Source organism: Emydura macquarii, unplaced genomic scaffold (assembly GCF_026122565.2).
Source record: "Emydura macquarii macquarii isolate MOO-44397 ecotype Brisbane River unplaced genomic scaffold, CSIRO-AGI_Emac_v2 contig_306, whole genome shotgun sequence".
Classification (NCBI taxonomy): Eukaryota; Metazoa; Chordata; order Testudines; family Chelidae; genus Emydura; species Emydura macquarii.
In genome coordinates, this window is record NW_027130443.1 from 5,384,361 (window position 1) to 5,402,275 (window position 17,915).

A 17,915-nucleotide genomic window follows, 5' to 3' on the forward strand; every position below is an offset into this window, starting at 1 on the left:
TTGGTCAAGAACCTGAAAGCCAAAAACTGCTGAGTTTTGGAAACCAAAATGAAAAATAGGGGGTTTTCAGGGCATCCATGAAGCCCCCCAAATTCTGCGAAAAAAAATTCATTCCCTCTCAAAAAGGCTTGTGGGAAATAAAATCCATTTCCAGCTCTACTCAGCTCATTATGGGCCTACCTCCTTTTCACTGAGCATCTTTGCCTGCCAACTTTCCAGCAGCCTGCACTCAATCACCCAGATTATACGTCATGTCCTATTTCAGGGGTTGGCAACCTATGGGCCCACGGCTCGTGGGAGAGGGGCGGGGCCGGGAGCGGGGAGCAACCACTGTGCAGTGTTGCTTGGGGCTGGGAGTGGCTCCTGGCCAGGGCGCTGGGCCCACGGCACATGGGAGAGGGGCGGGGAGAGGGGCGGAGGGAAAACTTGGCACGTCACGTCCGAAAGGTTGCCAACCCCTTCCCTAGTTCATCCACAGTCACTGGGCCAGCCTCAGGCTGTTGCGCCAGAACGGAAAGGAGCCAGTTGCTCAACGCTGCTGCTTTCAGGGTGGGTCTCGTAGGAAGTTCAGATCTGAAATGCACCCAGGCTTTCCTCTCTCTGAGAGAGGTGCAGAGCTGGATCCAAAGCAGAACTTTGGGGCGTGGGTCCTCTCTAGAGAATGTATCCTTACAGACATTCCCCAGCCTCTAATTGTGGAATTATAAAGCATGTTCATTAGCTCATTAGCTATAATAATAATAATTTATATTGTGGTAGCACCCACGGGCCCCAGCCACGGATCAGGGTCCCACTGTGCTAGGCATGATACAGAACAAAAAGACAGTTCCTGTCCTGAAGACCGTATAATCCAAGTGTGAGACAAGCGGCGGGTGCTCCACATGGACAGGAAGAGCCCAAGCAAACAATGGGACGATACTGATCAGCATGAAAAGCAGTGGTCCCAGCAAACCAGCTGCCCAGAAACATCTGATATAATGGCACGCTGAATTTCCACAGCACCTCCCATCTGTGGATCTCAGAGCACCTTGCTAATATTAAGGAACTGGATTAAATTATTTGCCCTGGGTTGCCCAGCAGGTCTCGGAACCCAGATGTCCTGCCCCCCAAAAGTAGGCTGCAATTGCTAGGTCAGCCTCTCCCAAGAACCCACAGAAACCTGCTTCCACTCGGAGTTACCATAGATGATTCCATTGATGCAACATTTCTTGAAGGTCATGATGTTCTGGGTTAAGGTGCCAGTCTTGTCCGAGAAGATGTATTCAATCTGGCCAAGCTGGTCATTGAGGCTGGTGCTCCTGGCTTTTGCCGGAGTGTCCTTCGGCGGGTAATACATCTCTAGGTCCCAGTCAATAAAACAGCTGTTCACCATGTAGATGAATTCAAACCTAGGAGACCCGGGGGAAGGAGACACGCAACAGGCATGATGGTTATTTTAGCCACAGAGTTAGGAGCGTTTGGGGAACTGACACCCAACAGAGGGGAAAGGGGGAAATCTCTCCATCTCTCTTTGTCTGACAGCTCTGAGCCTGTTAGAATCCACAAAAACGCAGATCAAGTAGGGTCAGATTTTCATGAGAGCTCAGCATGGAAGCAGGCTGAGTGCTAAGGTCTTCTGAAAAGATGGATGGAAGGTGGAAAGTGCTGGGCATCAGAATATCTGTCCCGGAGCACCTTTGAAAATCAGGCCCTTACTGACAAACCTCCAATGTCTGAAAGTTCAGGTCAGGACCCAGAAGCTTGGAAGCTGCTTCTGACTAATCAGATCTATGGGGTCTTCACAGCTGGGCTGAGAATTGCAAGTCATTGGCTGAGCAAGAGATTTCCAGTCATTCCTGCCGCCGGTCAGGACAGAAACAGAGCAGGCCCAGAGCTCTTCATCACTCCTGCTTCCCAGGGGAGTGAATGGGCAAAATCATGGACAGAGGAGAATGTTAAACTCTTCCAGACACAGCTCAGGCTCAGGTCAGGTTGGGAGGGGTAGGGAGAGTCACTGTACACACCTGCTCTCCCATCCCTAGCCCTAACCGGCTATTACACTCCATCTTCCCACCACACCCCCTTAATCTAACATCCAATTACCACTGAGGGAGGCTCGGGCAAAGGAATGGAGGCCAGGAGCCACTCAGTGCTAATCCTGGCTTGGCGCCTCAGGCAAGTCACTTCCCTTCTGTGTGCCTCGGTTTCCCCACTTTACAGAACATCAAACTCACTAGGGCGGGGGGAGGATGCAGTACCTGATTTCTGTAAAGTGCTTTGAACACCACAGTGCTGCATATTAACAGTACTGAGGCTCACAGTTGTAATTTAGTGACCAACAACACTATCTTCATCATCCATCTATCACCACCAGCCCACCCAAAACTCCAAACCACTCCCTCCTCCTGTGCGCTTCTCCAGCAACGTTCATCCGAGGATCCCAAAGCACTTTACAAACATTAATGAATGTAAGCACCGCAGTCCATCCTCTGAGCTAGGTAAATATGACCCCCTTTCTACAGGTAAGCAAAGAGAAGAAGTGACTTGCTCAAGGTCACGACAGAGTCAGAAACAGAACATGGGCGTCCTGACACCCAATCCCAGAGGCCCACAGGGGCCCCTCTTCACTGAACAGCTGGATAATCCAGGAGGGCAAAAGGTTAAAGTAGACGACACGGACATAAGCCCCGCAGGATCCGCTCTGCTGATCTTACGTGATGTACATGGACATCGGGATGATGATACTCAGAAGGATCATGAAGCCCCAGAAGGCGAAAAAGGCCTCCCGAGCAGGACTTGAGCCAATGTAGAAAGCAGAGAGGTAGCTGTGCTTCGCGTGGAACGTCACGGCCCAGAACCCGGCGGTAATGGCCAGACAGAACGACGTCAGGAGCAGCATCACAAAGATCTGCGGGGGAGGGAAGAGGCAGGGTAAGACAGCCACATCTCAAGGCACGGTGCAGGACTCCACCAGGCTTTTGGCCAAGGGCTTTCCTGGGTCGAGCAGCACCGCCCATGCAGCCAGAGGGGCAGGAATGGCCTGTCTGCAGTAATGATTTTGGCAGCAGTAGAGTTACACTAGCGCTCTCCCCTTGGAGACAATGTGCTGTGCTGGTATGAAGTGGGGGAGTTACACTGGTGCACAAATCCCTACAGCAGAGAGGCCATTGGGCCTTGTCTACTGGGAAAGCTTCTTCGGTATCATCTAGGGTGTACATTTAAACCACTATATTTATCCCCGGTTGCCTGGCTGGGTGTCCCGCTCACACGCTCTGGGTCAGATCGATGGCCAGATTTGACGTCAGGAAGGAATTTCCCTCCCAGGTCAGATTGGCGGTGAGCTTGGGGTTTTTTCACCTTCCTCTGCAGCATGGGATGTGACTCGCCTTTTGGGATGATCTGAGCATCTGCCACCTAATAAATTCCCGGCCATTGCAGGGGCCTGGGTCTCTCCCATTCTCTCCTTGTGGTACAGTCCTGAGGACTGAAATGCTTTAGTGTAACTACAGTCTTTGGGCTCCGTACGGGGGTTTCTGGGTGAGAATTAACGGCCTGTGCTACACAGCGAGATCAGACTAGAAAATTGATGAAACCGTGAATCCTGGCATAACCCCGGTGTGGACACTCTCATTCTCTTATAAAAGGGCCTGTTTTCAGGCTACCAGATGTCACTTGGGAAGGGGTTGAAACTAAATCCAAGAGAGCCACTCTTATATCAGAAGATGAGTGTCCACACGGCGGGGGACTATACCGGTAAATGAGATCTGAATAACTGGTCAAACTTTCCCATGTGGACAAGACCTTTGACACAGCACGAGTTCTCAAACTTCATCATGGTGCAGGCCAGGTTTGACTTAGGTGGGAAGCTCTCTGGGGAAGAGACTGTCTTTTTGTTCTGTCTGTACAGCACCTAGCACACTGGGGTCCTGGGCCATGGTGCTACCATAATAATACAATAATAACAATAATAATATATCATTACACATAACACAATCAATAATAATAACACAGATACATCTCATGGGCATCTCTCCTAGTTGCTACTGCTGAGATCCTCTCCTGCCCATCCATAGTCACACAACATCCCCACAGCAAGCGCACCCAGGGCTTATATGGTAAAGCACCATTAGGAAAGTATTTAATGTACCTTTTGCTTCTCTCAATGCACCTGGAAACAAGGAGGAGGAGCGATAGCCACGTGACCATCCACAGACCCCCCAAGGGTCCACAAAGCATAGCGTGGGAGCCACTGACACAGAGGATGGACGTACAGAGCCAACAACGCGTCGTAGCTGGAATAGGTGACTGACAGCGCTGCCTTTAAATAGGGACTTCGCTTAAAGCTACAGCAAGGGAGAAGGGATGGTCTTGTGACTCAGGCACCGGGCTATGACTCTGGGAACTGGGTTCTGTTCTCCCCCGGAAACCTTGGGGAGCAGTCACTTCCTCTCTCCCTGTGGGGAAACCTAATTTGTTCATGTTTCTGACGTACTATGTTGATGAACACCCTAGATGGTACTATAAATAGCCATGGACGGTGGTATCTCAGAGGCAAACAGCATACAAGGCCATGGGGGTAGCTGGTATCCCACCAGACATCCAAGAGGAATATTTGCTGTTCCTAGAGTTGATGTAAATAGGCCTGATGGGTCATTTGGTTGGAAAGTTATAAACACCTGAAAGCAAGAGCTTAGAAAGCCACTGTTCGCTCAGTTGTAGCTGCCCACATAGCATCATCAGCACCAGGGTCCTAACCAGCATGTTCACCCACCTGCCTGCTGATTCCTCTGCCATGGTTCTTCAAGACAGCAGGACAAGCATTAGTCTTTAAATTAGAATCTATAAACAGACCAGGACCTTCTTTTGGCTCTAAACTAAGGGCCCATGTAACATGACAATGCGTCTCCAAGCCAGATCCCCAGCTAGCGTGCACCGGCACAGCTCCATGGGGAAGCTACGGCCCATTTCCACCAGCTGAGAATCTGGCCCCCTTGACTTCAGTGAAGCTAGGTCCATTTATACTTGCTTAAGATCTGGTCTTATTTAAATTAAGCTGCAGTCGCTGGGGAAAGGGGCTGGTCTCTTTGTTATCTGAGTTGCTGGGCAGAGCCCACCAGGCCAGTAAGAGGCCTGACCCCCTCAGGCAGGGAACTGCCAGTTTGACAGTCATGAGAATGAAACCCTCCGCCCGGAGAACAGGTAGGGCAGCAATGCAAGCGTCCCCACTGCACTAACTGCTGTGTCAGGGTAGGCTGGAGGAGAGGGAAGGTCTTTGGTCTCTCTGCTGAAACCACCTGCAAACAGAGGACCACTAGTTGCAATGGTGTCTTGAGAGAAGCTGACACCCAGCTACCAGAACTGGACTGAGAAGCACCCAACTCATCTCACCCAACAGCTTCCAGACAGTAATGACTGACATGGATCTGAACATCCCTCCCTCCAGATAAAAGATTCTGGGCACCAGTCCCCACAGCTGCTTTCCACTCCGTGCTGACCCAGAGACGGAGCATCCCACACCGCCAAGCACCCCTCGGAGCCTACGCAGTGAGTGGTCATGCAGTGACCACCGGCTGGCCAGCCTGTTACTTCTGGAAGAGATGCACTTACCACGATCACCAGTCTGTCCATCAAGCGGTCGAGCTTGGTTTTCTTCATCTTGATCTTCCCGGAGTTTTTCATAATTTTGGAATCAAAGCCTGGACACGAAAGATTTTAGAGAGAAAAATAAAATAACCAAAAAAACCACAGCCCTGGCAACTGTTTGGCTGGTGGAGGCTCATGCTGGCTGCATCACACTAACCTTGCTCTCCAGGCGGAGGAGAAATGCCTAACACACGCCCCACAATGTTATCACTGTGATAGGGACTTGTTCCGGGCAAGCCCATTCCACGATCACACAGCGTGGTCTAGTGATTACCCCAGGGGCCTCCTACGTTCCAGTCCCAGCTCTGCCACTGACTTTCTGGGTGATCTTGAGCCATTCAGTTTACCTCTCTGTGCCTCCATTTCCCCATCTACAAAGCGGGCATAATTATGCGCAGCCCTTCATACAGTCATCGGAGATCCCCAGCTTCAGGGATGTCTAGAAGTATTACTTGCACATGGAGGGCCAAACCTGGTGATTCAAGGGCTGCAGAGGCAGCTTGCCAGAGCATACGTGCAATTTGCTCCTTCACCGCTGCCAGACTGATGCAAAGATTCTCGTTAATGGAAACGAGTCTAGCCCAAGGTATCAATGACATTTCTAGTACACCCATCCCAAGGCTGTTGCTTAGATAAACAGAAATCGTTTGCTGTCTGAGGTCACCAGCAGGAAACACCTGCCACTGATCAGAAGTGTTCTCACCTTGAAGTGAGGAGAGACACAGCAAAGAGCGACAGCGTTGGAAACCTCAGGCCACATCCTCAGATCCCACCTTGGGTATCTGTGACATTGGGGGAGCAGAGGACAGTGGCAGGAGCATTAACAAGACAAGGTGTCACCTTGTCCTTTGCCCTTACGGTAGAGATGTAATGAACTCTCCAAAAGGCTGGAGAACCTTCTCAGAGGCAGGCCAGAGGGACCATTCCGTCCTCAAGTCTGATCTCCTGCATTACACAAGCCGTCGAATTCCACCCTGCAATTCCCGCAGCCAGCCCATATCTTGTGGTTGAGCTACAGCGTATTTTTTTGAAAGACATTCAGTCCTGATTTAAAGACTTCGTGATGGAGAATCCACCACCTCTCGTGGTGAGCCGTCTCAATGGTTAATTACACGCACGTAAAAATGTGTGACTTATTTCTAGTTTGAATTGTTTTCACTCCAGTTACCAGCTACTGGATCTTGTTATGCCTTTGTCTGCTAGACAAAAACAGCTCTCTACTATCAGAAATCTTCCCTTGTAAGGTACCTATAGACCAGGATCAAGTCACCTCTTAGCCTTCTCTCCGATAAACAGGTTGAGTTTCCTATGTCCTTTACTGTAAGGGGAAATCTGAAGAGAGTTTGAGAATGTGAATCGAAACAGCGACTCTGGGCATGTGTTTGCCTGAATGACCAGCAATACTGCTCAAATGAAACAGCGCCTGCAGTCACTCTTCTTACAAGGACTATTCCCCACCGTGCTGCAGAGCACGAGGTAGGCGTCAGGAAGGGTCCAACGGGTCTGGATAAGATGGTGCAATGGTCTGGCAATTCCTGGGCATGCGTGGGCACCATACACACGTGTGAGCTGTGAAGTGGGCTGCAATCGGTGATGACACCGGGTGAAAGGGAGTGAAGTTTTACTGATGGGTTAAAAACCGAGGCTCTGCTGTACCTTGTTTCAGTAAGACCAGCATCCCCTCCCACCAGCAGCGACGTATTCCTGAGGCTTCACGGTGAGACAACCCATCCACCACCAACACCATGGGGCACCTGGTCGATTACGCAAACCAGGCCCCCCTGACCCAGCCAGTGAGCAACTTACACCTTCAAGTTTGATGCTCCCTTTGGTTGGCTGCTTGCTTCATACTGGGCCGGTCGCCACACTCAGCTACGCGGACCAGCGTCAGCAGGGATGGGGGAAGGCAGGAGAAGGCCGGCTGAGGAGCCCGGGATCCGTATCACACGCTGCTCGCCAGCAGCAGCCCCACGGGGATGTGAAAGGGGAGCATTTGACCCACTGGGCCGGATCCTCATGGGCACAAATCAGCACAGCGCCCGTTAACTTCAAGGGAGTTACGTTGATTTACCCCAGCGGGGGAACCTGGCCTGTTGCATCTCTGCCTTTTCGTCCCTGCCTCCCCTGGGGCCGGGCAGGGCGAGGGCTGGGCAGCGTTGGCGGCTGCGCATGCTGCTGGCACTCACCCGCGTAGATCACGAGGCCGTAGCAGGTCTCGGTGTTGCGTATCCTGCAGCCTCGCAGCAAGATCTTCTCGCTGTCCAGCGAGTACTTCTCGCCCTTCCACTCCAGCGTGCCAACGAAGCTGTGCATGCGGCTGTTGGGCTCCTCGCAGGTCACTTTCCCTGACCCCAACGGCAAGGACAGTGTGAGTCTCTCCTTGGCTTTCTGGAGGCAGGCTAAAGCGAAGGGGACTCCTCCTCCCACCCCCCACCCCTTGCCACTCTCTCCTGCCTGAGCAGGGTCAATGCCAAGCATTCTCTGCAAGAAACGCAGACTGGGGAGAGAAGGGGCTTGCCCAGGGTTTCCTCAGGGAGTCGCAGGAGGGCACTGTGACTGGGGAGAGAGAAGCCCAGGCTGCACTGTGATGGGGGCGGGGGCGGGGAGGGGCAGGGGCAGGAGACTGAGCTGGGATGGGTGCAGGGGGCAGGGGCGCGGGAACAATTTGTAGAGTGGGGGTGCTGAGAGCTATTGAACCAAACTGTAAACGCCGGATATAATGGGAACCGCTTCAAGCCAGGGAGTGCAACAGCACCCTCTAGTTCCAGCACCTCTGATGGGAGAGGGGCTGGTCCACTGACCTCATGGGGAACCAATAAAGGAGGGCCTGACAGCAGCCAGCCATGGAACAGATTCTGGCTCCTGCACAGACAAGCTTTGCGCTTATTGTCCACAGTTCCACGGCGCCAGAGGAGTGGCGTGCACTGACGCCCGAGCCGCTCTGACACGAGCTGGGAATGACGCCTCCTTGCTCCTGCAGGGCACTCACCGTCAAAGGCAGCCATGCTCGCCTCGCTCACCAGCTCCCGGTGCGTGGCCAGAAGAGCCTGTCTGAACTTCAGGTTGGTCTCCCTGAAAAAACGAGCACAGCTCTGAAAACGAGCGGAAGGAGAAGCCACAAAGCGGGGGAGGCGGTGGTCACTCCCCTCTTGTACCCAAGGGTGGGAGAAGCGTGTGGTGAGGCAGGTTGTAGCATTCATTAGAATGACTTTTTGTGCCTCACGGTAGCACCTAGAAGCCCCAGCTGAGATCAGGGCCCCATAGTGCTGGGTGCTGCTCAGACATGCAGTGAGGGACAGTCCTGGCCTGGAATAAGTTACACTAAATACACCAGACAGACAGAGAGCGGGAGAGCAAGGATCATTATCCCCATTTTATAGACGGGGAACTGAGTCCCTGAGAGATGAAGTGATTTGCCCAAGCTCACGCAGGGAGTCAGTGGCAGAGCTTGGGATTTTACCCAACATTACACAATCCTGGGCCAGTGCTTTAACTACCAGATCACCCTCTTTTGGCCCCTATAATTATTGGGGTCACTCTGTACCCCAAGCCCCTAGGGTGTCAGAAGTATGCCAGGGGTATGCGTCTCAGAGGTAAGGATTACAGGTGGTTGATGGGAGTTGTAGTCCCCTGCTTTGCAGATGCAACCCCCCCTCCATTTTCCAAAGCAGCCCCCAATTTTGGGAACCCCACTTCAGAATCCCTTGGGGCCTGGTTTTCAGAAGTGCTGAGCATCCACAACTCCCAGGGGCACCCGGCACTTCTGAAACCCAGGCCCAAGGTGTCTCTTCCCGGGCTCCCAAATACGGTTGGCTATGGCGTCTCTAGTCTCCCCCAGTCTCTCCCTGTCCTCACCCATCGATATCCGCCGTCTCCACGTAGCACAGGCTGCTGGGCTCCGAGCTGGACAGCAAGAGCAGGTCAGCCTTTAAAAGCAAGTGAAAGAGAAAAGGCCTCAGAGCGAATTCGTGAGCGCCTGGCCCCAGAGAGAGTGGCCCAGCCAGACCCGAGGGGTCTCACCCACCGGGACGAAACTGTCCTTGCGTAGGCAGACGATGTCCCCGACGCAGATGTCCCGCCATTTCTTCCAGCTAAAGCTGCAAGAGAAGAACAAGTGGCTTAGGAGGCCGGGGCTGCTGAGACAGGCTGGGCTGATGGACCTGGAGGCCGGAGGCCTCTCTCCACAGGGCAATGGCAGCGGGGCAGCAACAGGGCGTGTTTCATTTCTGCCTCCACAGCCCCTGGCCTCCAGGATGAGAGGAGACTTCAGTCTCTGTGGGCCATCCAATTCTTGGCCACTCCGCTGAGCCTGCCAACGTGACATGGACTCCTGGCCATTGGGACCCAGCATGAGACCACCAATGGGTAGCAGGCGGGCCACCAAGCAGCCATCGATAGCAGTGACTTCCGGCTGTTCGGGACCTGGGCTCAGATGGGACCTGGGTTTCAATCCCTTCTGCGCCCTTCCTCCTCCAGAGAAGAGCAACTTCCAGCCAGGACGTCACTCTGCAGTGCCCCGTATAGGAGCCCTGTGGACCAGAAGTGGCAGAAACTCTGGGTGCCCTTCCATGGAAAGGAAAGTCTCCCTTAGGACAGGAGGAGGTGTCATGTGGAGCCAAGGCCACTTGGATCCCCATCTCGGCTGGGACTGGGATGAGTTAATCTCCGGGATGGAGCAAATGAGGCCTGCCCCAGGTTGTGGGGAGGTGTGTCTGTTTGAGGGAGCTTGGGGGTGATTACACAACACGGCCACTTCTCTAAGCACAGTTGCTAAATCGGGGGAACCCTATGAGTTCAGGCAATGGCACAGAGCCGCCACCCCCTCTCCCAACTTTTTCAAACGGTGGGAGGGGAACATGGTTGTAGAGAGTGAGTTTTATCCTCTAGTTCCCAGCTGGACATTTCTCAAGGCCCCTAACCTTTTCCCAACCAAGATTTCACAGGGCCTGCTGTTGATCACCCGGTCGCTCCGGTGTCGGGCCTGCAAAAAAAAAAAAAAAGAAAAGAAAAGACAGGGACAGGGACAGGGACAGGCCAGGTTGGGCTTTCCCATTCGCCAGGGCTTCAAGAGAACATCTCTGTTAGCACCGGGCTCTGTCCAGGAGTTCCAGTTCTCAAGTGAGGAGATCTGCCCTCCAAGGTGTGATGCTGGCAGACCAGATGTCAGCTGTTGCCCAGTCTGCAGGCATTAGCTAAGAACTGACAACCTCATAGCTGGAAACCAGACCAGGTCACTTATGTGTTAGTGTTGCTCAAAATAGCTATTCATTTACAAGAATGCATGTAGAGTTTATAATCTATTGAATTGCTGCATGCATTAATCTTATTTGTAATGTCTGTATTCCAGGCTACAAGGAGATATGTACATTTTGCTTTATAACTTTGAAAATGTTTGCTATAAACTTGCGAACCGAGATGGGAACAGTGTCCCCCTCCTTCACCTCCACCCCTCCTGCCAAAGAACTATCAAAATCAAGGAACAATACAAAGGATTGGTTAGTAGCTCTATTGCACCTTGGAAATGCTGTGTGCAAGGAAGTTAATGCTATGGAGTTAAAGGCTGAATGAAGGAAATAAAACAAAGACACAGGGAAAACTTTTCCATGTTTGCTGTTTGAACTCTTACAGGGCCAGAGACGACAAAACTGAAGCCAGAGACCCCTACGGGCTGCCTCCTGGATCTGCTCAGAAAGACACTTTGAACTGACAGATCTTTATAACTCCATTAGTCTTAGCATTTAGATTGCCATTCATTTGTGCATATGTTTGCTTGCTTTAACCTGTAAATAACTCCCTTGTTTCTCTTTCCTAGTTAATAAATCTTTGGATAGTTTATGACACGATTGGCTACAGGCGTTGTCTTCAGTGTAAGATCTAGGCTACCAATTGATCTGGCGTAAGTGACTGGTCTCTCTGGACTGGACGCAACCTGAATAGAGTGTGATTTTTGGTGTGAGTGACCATTTAGCACTGAGTCCAGTTTGCCGGGGTGGCAACATAGGCTGGAGAGTCTAAGGGGACCATCTGTAACTCCATAGTCAGATTGTTAGAGTGATGCAGGAGTTCACATTTGTTACTGGCTGGGTAAAATCTAATTATAGCACATACCACCAGTTTAGGGTGTCTGCCCTGTTTCTGACAGTCCCCTAAGGCAGGCACTCACGGTCATGAGTCACTGCTCACAGCATGACACAAGGGATCCACAGTGGGTCTGAAGGTGCACTGTGGGGTGTGGGGGAGTGTCAATATTTCTAGGGATCTAAGAGGGAGTGTGTCCATTGACTGGGAACCTAAAGAGCAGTAGAAGGGAGTGGGTCAATCATGGAGAGGCCAGAACAGGGGAAGGGTCCAGCATCTTATCCCCGTCCAAATGGAGGATGGTAGATAGCCCCTGTCCCCTCGCCTCCACGAAGGCACTATGGATGTATGCTGGAGGATGATGACTAAAGATACAGGGAATTCCGGGCTTGTCCCAGCCGTCTCAGCTCAGCCCTGGGCTCTCCGGCAAGACGCACCACACACCGGGCCCCTTCGTGGATTTCCAGCCCTGGTATCGTGATCTTTACACTGATCGGGTACTCACAATGTCATCGATCAGGTCCCGTATACCTCTGATGAAGAGGAGGCAGCCCAGGGGCAGCAGCAGGGTGAACCAGGGCAGGGTGGAGATTTCGGGAATGGTCTGAAATGGAAGGCAAGGCAGCAGAGGAACAGAACATTACTAAGGGCGGGGGGAGGACCAGACACAGCCTTCACCCCCACCTTGAGGCACTGAGCCTTTCCTTCTACGGGAGCATCTGAATTTCCTGGTTCTGCCTGGGACCAGACCAGCAAAAGGAAATCAGAACAATGGCTGTGTCTTCACACAGAAATTGCTCCAGTTTAACGTCAATCTCTTTTTTAAACACCTGCACAGCAGCTCTTCTTTTGGTTTAAGAGCAGTTTATTTCAGGTTAGCTTAAAGATCTTCCTAATCAACTTAAACTAAATCAGACTAAGGACTTGTCTACATGGAGGGTGACCCTGGTAAGCCAAGCGCCAGCTCTGGCCAAGGCCTCTGCATCAACCGAGAACTAAACTCACTGCTGGAAGCCAGGCCAGTTTACTTGCATGTTAGTAAAGTTCTAAGTAAATGTTAAATGTGTAAGAATTTGTTTAGTGTTTAAACTTCAGTGAAGAACTGGTGGGATGTTGCCAGCAGTGTTTTCACTTATCTGTACTCTATTACAATGTAATAGCAAAAATTCTTCATCTCTTGGCAGTCTGGATTCTAACAGGGCAGAAAACTGAACCGGGAGGCAGAGATCCTCAGAGTTATTCTGGGTGGCCCTGAAAGACTCCTAGGAAACTGGCAGAACATTACATCTCTGCTACCTTTTGAAATTATAGACTGTGACCCCCGTATACATACATTTTTCCTGATTTAACCTCTCAGTAACTCTTATTTCTTTTTCTTTAGCTAATAAATTTTTAGCTAGTTTACTATAGAATTGGCTACCAGCGTTGTCTTTGGTGTGAGCTCTGGGATGCACATCGACCTGGCTGAGTGACTGGTCTCTTGGGACTGGGTTTAACCTGAATATTGTGTGACTTCTGGTGTAAGTGACCATTTATGACATAGTACAGCTTGCCTGGGTGGCTTGATACCCTGGAGTGTCTAAGGGGACCGTCTGCGTCTCTATTATTGTAGTATTTTGGGAGTTCACATTTGGTACTAGGTTGGTGACATCTAATTATAGCACATGCCACCAGTTGGGGTGTCTGCCCTGCTTTTTGATAGTTTGCCCTGAGGTTGGCACTCACGCTTGTGAGCCATTCCAGACAAGGTGACATGGGGAAATTGACTATTTCAGCCCGAACAAAGGCATGGAGAGGTGAAGGGATTTGCCCAGGATCACATAGCAATCCAGTGGCAGAGTTGGGGTTAGAACCCATGAGTCCTAACTCCCAGCCTCCAGCTCCAAGCACTAGACAAAGCTCCCTCATTGGACAGTCTCTCTCCCCCCTGTGTGCCCGTATCGAAGCGCTGGCTTGGCAGATACAGCGGTCTCACGCCTGGCTCCAACGAGACCTCACCTGTAAGAGGATGATGAAGAGGAAGTAGAGGTTGGCCATTCGGTGAAACTGCTCGTAGATGTTGAGCGGCAAGAAGGTGAGGACGTTGTATTTGGCTGTCTTGATGGCATTATCCTGTAAGGGGCATTTTAAAGACCGGCATTGCTGCGCTTTCTCAGGAAGGGGCAAGAGTGGGGCGAGGGCTGAGCGGGGCTTCCTGCCAGCCACTGGGATTTCACAGTGCAAAGGACATCCTTGCTGAGGCTTCCCCTTTCTTCCGAGGCTAAATACTGGGTTCACTCTGCAGTGGATCTGCTGGGCCTTAAAAGGGCAAGAGGTCCACACCTCTGGATGGGCTCGTACAGTAGAAGCAGGGTCCTTCCCCTCACATTCACTCTTCCACCTCCGGTTCTGCAACCCTGCGCCCTCTTTTATGCCAATGCAAAGCGCTACCCAGTCCGAGGGGGAGCATTCGACCCAACCCATGCACCCAGGGAATGACTGCCTGAGGCACAGGGCAATGGAGAATCAGGCCTTTCCTCTTCATGACCCAGCTCCTCAAAGGGATTTAGGTGTCTTAACTCCCACTGAAATCAATGGATGTTAGGCGCCTAAAATACCTTTGAGCATCGGGGCCTATTGGTTCATCTCCCATTCCTATTCTGGGTGGGTCCATCTGGGACCACAGGCGTTTTGGATGCCGCCAGTGGTTGAACCAGGGACCTCCAAAGATGAAAGCAGAAGCAGCTACAGCTGGAGCCAAAAAGCCCGGCCTAGCAGCAGACTCTCTGCCTCGGTGGATCAGGCACAGAAGGGAACGTGTAACACCCAATCAGCGGGTTACGCCCCATCCTACCCTTTCTCATCCCCTCTCTCACAAGCAGCCTTTTCCATTTTACTCCTGCCGCCACGTCCCACTGTAACAGCTCCTCCCCAAACACCACACAAAACTCCCACACCTCTGAAGAAGCAGGACAAGAACCCCGCTCCTTCTGTTCCAGAAACCCCCCCAAACTTCTAGCACTTGAGTTAAGGGAACCTTCCTTTGGCAGGTAGCATTGGCAGGTCCCGTACGCTCTCTATGGACCAGCCACTACACAAAGCCACAGCTCCCTTCTAGGATAAATGGCAATGGCCCAACACGCTGCTCTGGACCGGGCCTGGCGAATGCTGCAGCAATCGGACAGAAGGCCGGTCCCATCCGCCTCGTGTCGAATTAGGCCCATGCAGAAGCAGCGCTTCCCATCAGCCACTCGAGAGCTGCCTGCTCAGCTCTAGCCCCCCTCCCAACCCCCGGCCAAGGGGCTCCCACTGAGACTCTAGTGGCCATAAAACAAGCACAGGCTTGAGGCAAGGTGACTCACCGCGTACTTCTTCCTGGTCAGGCAGAAGACGACTCTCTTCCTGAACTGCGTGTGGTAGGCTCGGTCGTTGGCCTTCACCTCCCAGGTGAAATCTGGAAAAGCAGCCGAGCACGGAGCCACCCGCCCGCATTAGCCAACCTCTAGGCAACAATCTCCAGCCCGCGGGGACATGAGGCAGAGCCAGGACTGATCACAGCATCACAAGGCCCCCGGGGAGCTTTGGGTACTGCTTGCTGCTGGCACGACTGGCTTTCCCCGGGGAGGCAGGACCATGGCACCCATTGGAAGAGGCCGCGGGGCTGGGATCCCACAGGCCTGGTTACAGGTAGCACTGGGGGCAACTGGAGCAGAGCAAGGGTCCGTACCAGCGAGACACGGCCCCGGCCCTGGTTTTTCCTGCGCTCCTCAGTAACACCAGCTTGTGGTATAGAGGCTGGCAAGGGGGGACCGAGAACACCAGAACACCCACTCCTGCGGGGGGGCCAGTCGCAAGCTCGGCCCTTGGATTTCTGGTGCTTGCGGACGGAGGGAAACTGGCCCTTACATTAGGGCTGGATTCCACTGGGGGAAAGCAAGCAGAGCAGAGCTGGCATGGCATGGACAGTCCAGCCTTTCCAAGGGGGCAGGAGGTGCCTGTCTCAGTCATTTACCGCCAGGAACCATCAGCAGGGCAGAGGCGGTGGCACAACGGCACAACCAAACTCTCGGTCAATTAACAATCCCCCAGTCAAAATCTTCGCTGGCATTTGAATGGGTAGGTTGTTCCTCCTACGTTATCTTTTTCTGGTACCAGGGGATAGTCTGCTAAGCTGGGAACTTTCTTAGTCAAGTTCCTTAACTCTCCACCTTTTATGAACCCTGTCCCGCCATTCCCACCCCACCCCCATCTTAGGTTCTCCCGTCCCAGTGCCAGCCACTTGCACTGACCTAACTGCTTCTTATTTCCATTCAGGTAGTTGTCAAGTGACTCCTGGTCGGTCATGCTGCCAGCGTAGCCAGAATCTAGAAACCAAAGGAACCGAACATCTTTACAATAATGAATAAGAATAGTAGCAAGGTTTTATATTTCTACTGCTCTTTTCCTTTTGTGGGATGGCGGTACATTGTAACAGTGCTGCCCTGGTTCTTCAAGCTCTCTGAGATCAATCCTCCAGAATGCAATACCACTCCACAATGGAGTCATTTCCTCCTGACCCCAGATGGTGATGAGCTTCTGCCCTGAAGACTCATATTGGATAGATTTTATTACGCCAACAGGTGTAAATACACGCTATCCATACTGACATCCAATTCCCCTTAATTAACTGCTTGCCTCAGTTTATATCCCACAGCAGGTTGACTATGTTTTGCATAAAGAAATATTTACTTTCCATCTGGTGACATTTTTTCATTTCAATGGGTGCCAGCAATCCCACCTGTTATACTACATTCTTCTCTCACATTTCCTCTTAATCTCCTTTCTAAACAAAATAGTCACAGGGCCAAACTCTCTTCTGGCTTAAGTTGAGGTCAGTCCAGCTGAGCTGAAACCACTTGCGGCAGAACTAAATCTAGTTCCTAAGCTTTAATTTCTCTCACTGATGCCTCGAGTCATTTTCACTGCCTTTCCACCTGGACACTGCACTCAGAACTGACTCTAAACCTACTTCTGAACTTCTCCAGAGTTCACAAATCTTTTGCCTCTGGATCAAATATCTGCATGCTTCACACTCCAGATCCTTAAACAATGTGCTGGCCTTGTGTGTGAGCAAATGAGTAGAGCCCTGCAAATCCACAGATATCCGTGGATATCCGCATCTGTGGATGCGGATATTTGCAGACCATTTTTTGCAGCTTGTGGATCAGGTGTGGATCTCAAAGGTGGGGAAGCACCTGTCTGCAGCGCGTAGCTAAGGATAGGATTCAGTCATGGATTCTGTGACTTTCTGGGACCTCCATGACTTCTGGGGCAGGGCTGGAGCAGTCGTCAGCTAATTGGCCAGCCCCAGGCCAGCCCCAGGGCCAAGGAACAGCTGATCAGCAGCAGCCAGTGGGGAGGAGGGCTGGCCACTGATCAGCTGGTGGATGGCAGCCAGGGTGATGAGGGGCTGGTTGCTGGTCAGTTGCTCGGCGGCCCCCGAGGCTGGCTACCGCACAGCTGATCAGTGGGCCGGGGGAAGAGCTGGCTGCCAAACAGCTGATTGGCAGCCTTGGGGCTGCTGCTGTGGGTGCGGCGCGGATGTGACTATGCGTGAAAGGTGGAGTGCAGATCGCGGGCCTGATACAAGTTGATTCTGGCGGATGCAGATCGGACACGGATTCACATTTTTGTATCTGTGCAGGGCTCTACAAATGAGTTGACCGAGCCCCCTGGCAGCTGGCTTGTAGAAATCAAATGGGTCCTGCTAGTAGGATCAATTACAGGAAGTCTAGTATATCTTAAGCCGTAAAGGCCTGTCAGTCTAGGGCAAAAGTTCTAAGGCTCTAGCAATGGTTCCCCGAGTGCAAGTGCAGATTATGTTGGAAGAAGTTGACTTTCAGTAGGGCTGAATGCTCCATGTGACATCAGTGGGATCCCCAGTAATTTCACCCAGTTACCCCTGCACTGAGACCCAGAACTTGTATCTTAATCCAAGTAGATCTTCCAGAAAGGCAGCCAGTCTGGATCTGATGATATCAAAAGATGGAAAATCTGTCACTTCCCTGGGGGGTTCGTTCTAGTGGTTAATCATAAGTTTGCAGCTCACGGATTCGTTACAGCTGTTCAGACCTTGCAAGCAGAGCCACCCCTAGACCAAATGGCACCCAGGCAAGGGGTGTCTTTGGCGTTCCCCCGCCCCGCATTTGTTAAACTTTCAAATACCTTATTTTTTATTGCATTATTGGCCCATTTTA

At 51.9% G+C, this 17,915-nt stretch overlaps 1 protein-coding gene across 1 annotated transcript in view; it reads right to left on the minus strand.

Moving 5' to 3' along the window:
* The window catches only part of ATP8B3 (ATPase phospholipid transporting 8B3), a 34,118-nt gene extending 18,095 nt beyond the window's left edge, over positions 1-16,023 (minus strand). Inside the window, exons 1-12 of the mRNA XM_067554264.1 lie at positions 15,969-16,023; positions 15,042-15,133; positions 13,699-13,812; positions 12,206-12,304; positions 10,542-10,603; positions 9,647-9,719; positions 9,478-9,548; positions 8,612-8,694; positions 7,809-7,967; positions 5,587-5,675; positions 2,694-2,887; positions 1,180-1,388 (exon numbers count right to left, since the gene is read on the minus strand). Of these exons, the coding sequence (XP_067410365.1) occupies positions 1,180-1,388; positions 2,694-2,887; positions 5,587-5,675; positions 7,809-7,967; positions 8,612-8,694; positions 9,478-9,548; positions 9,647-9,719; positions 10,542-10,603; positions 12,206-12,304; positions 13,699-13,812; positions 15,042-15,133; positions 15,969-16,023 (1,300 nt within the window). The remainder of the gene's footprint in view (positions 1-1,179; positions 1,389-2,693; positions 2,888-5,586; positions 5,676-7,808; positions 7,968-8,611; positions 8,695-9,477; positions 9,549-9,646; positions 9,720-10,541; positions 10,604-12,205; positions 12,305-13,698; positions 13,813-15,041; positions 15,134-15,968) is intronic.
* Between the last annotated feature and the right edge of the window lie 1,892 nt (positions 16,024-17,915).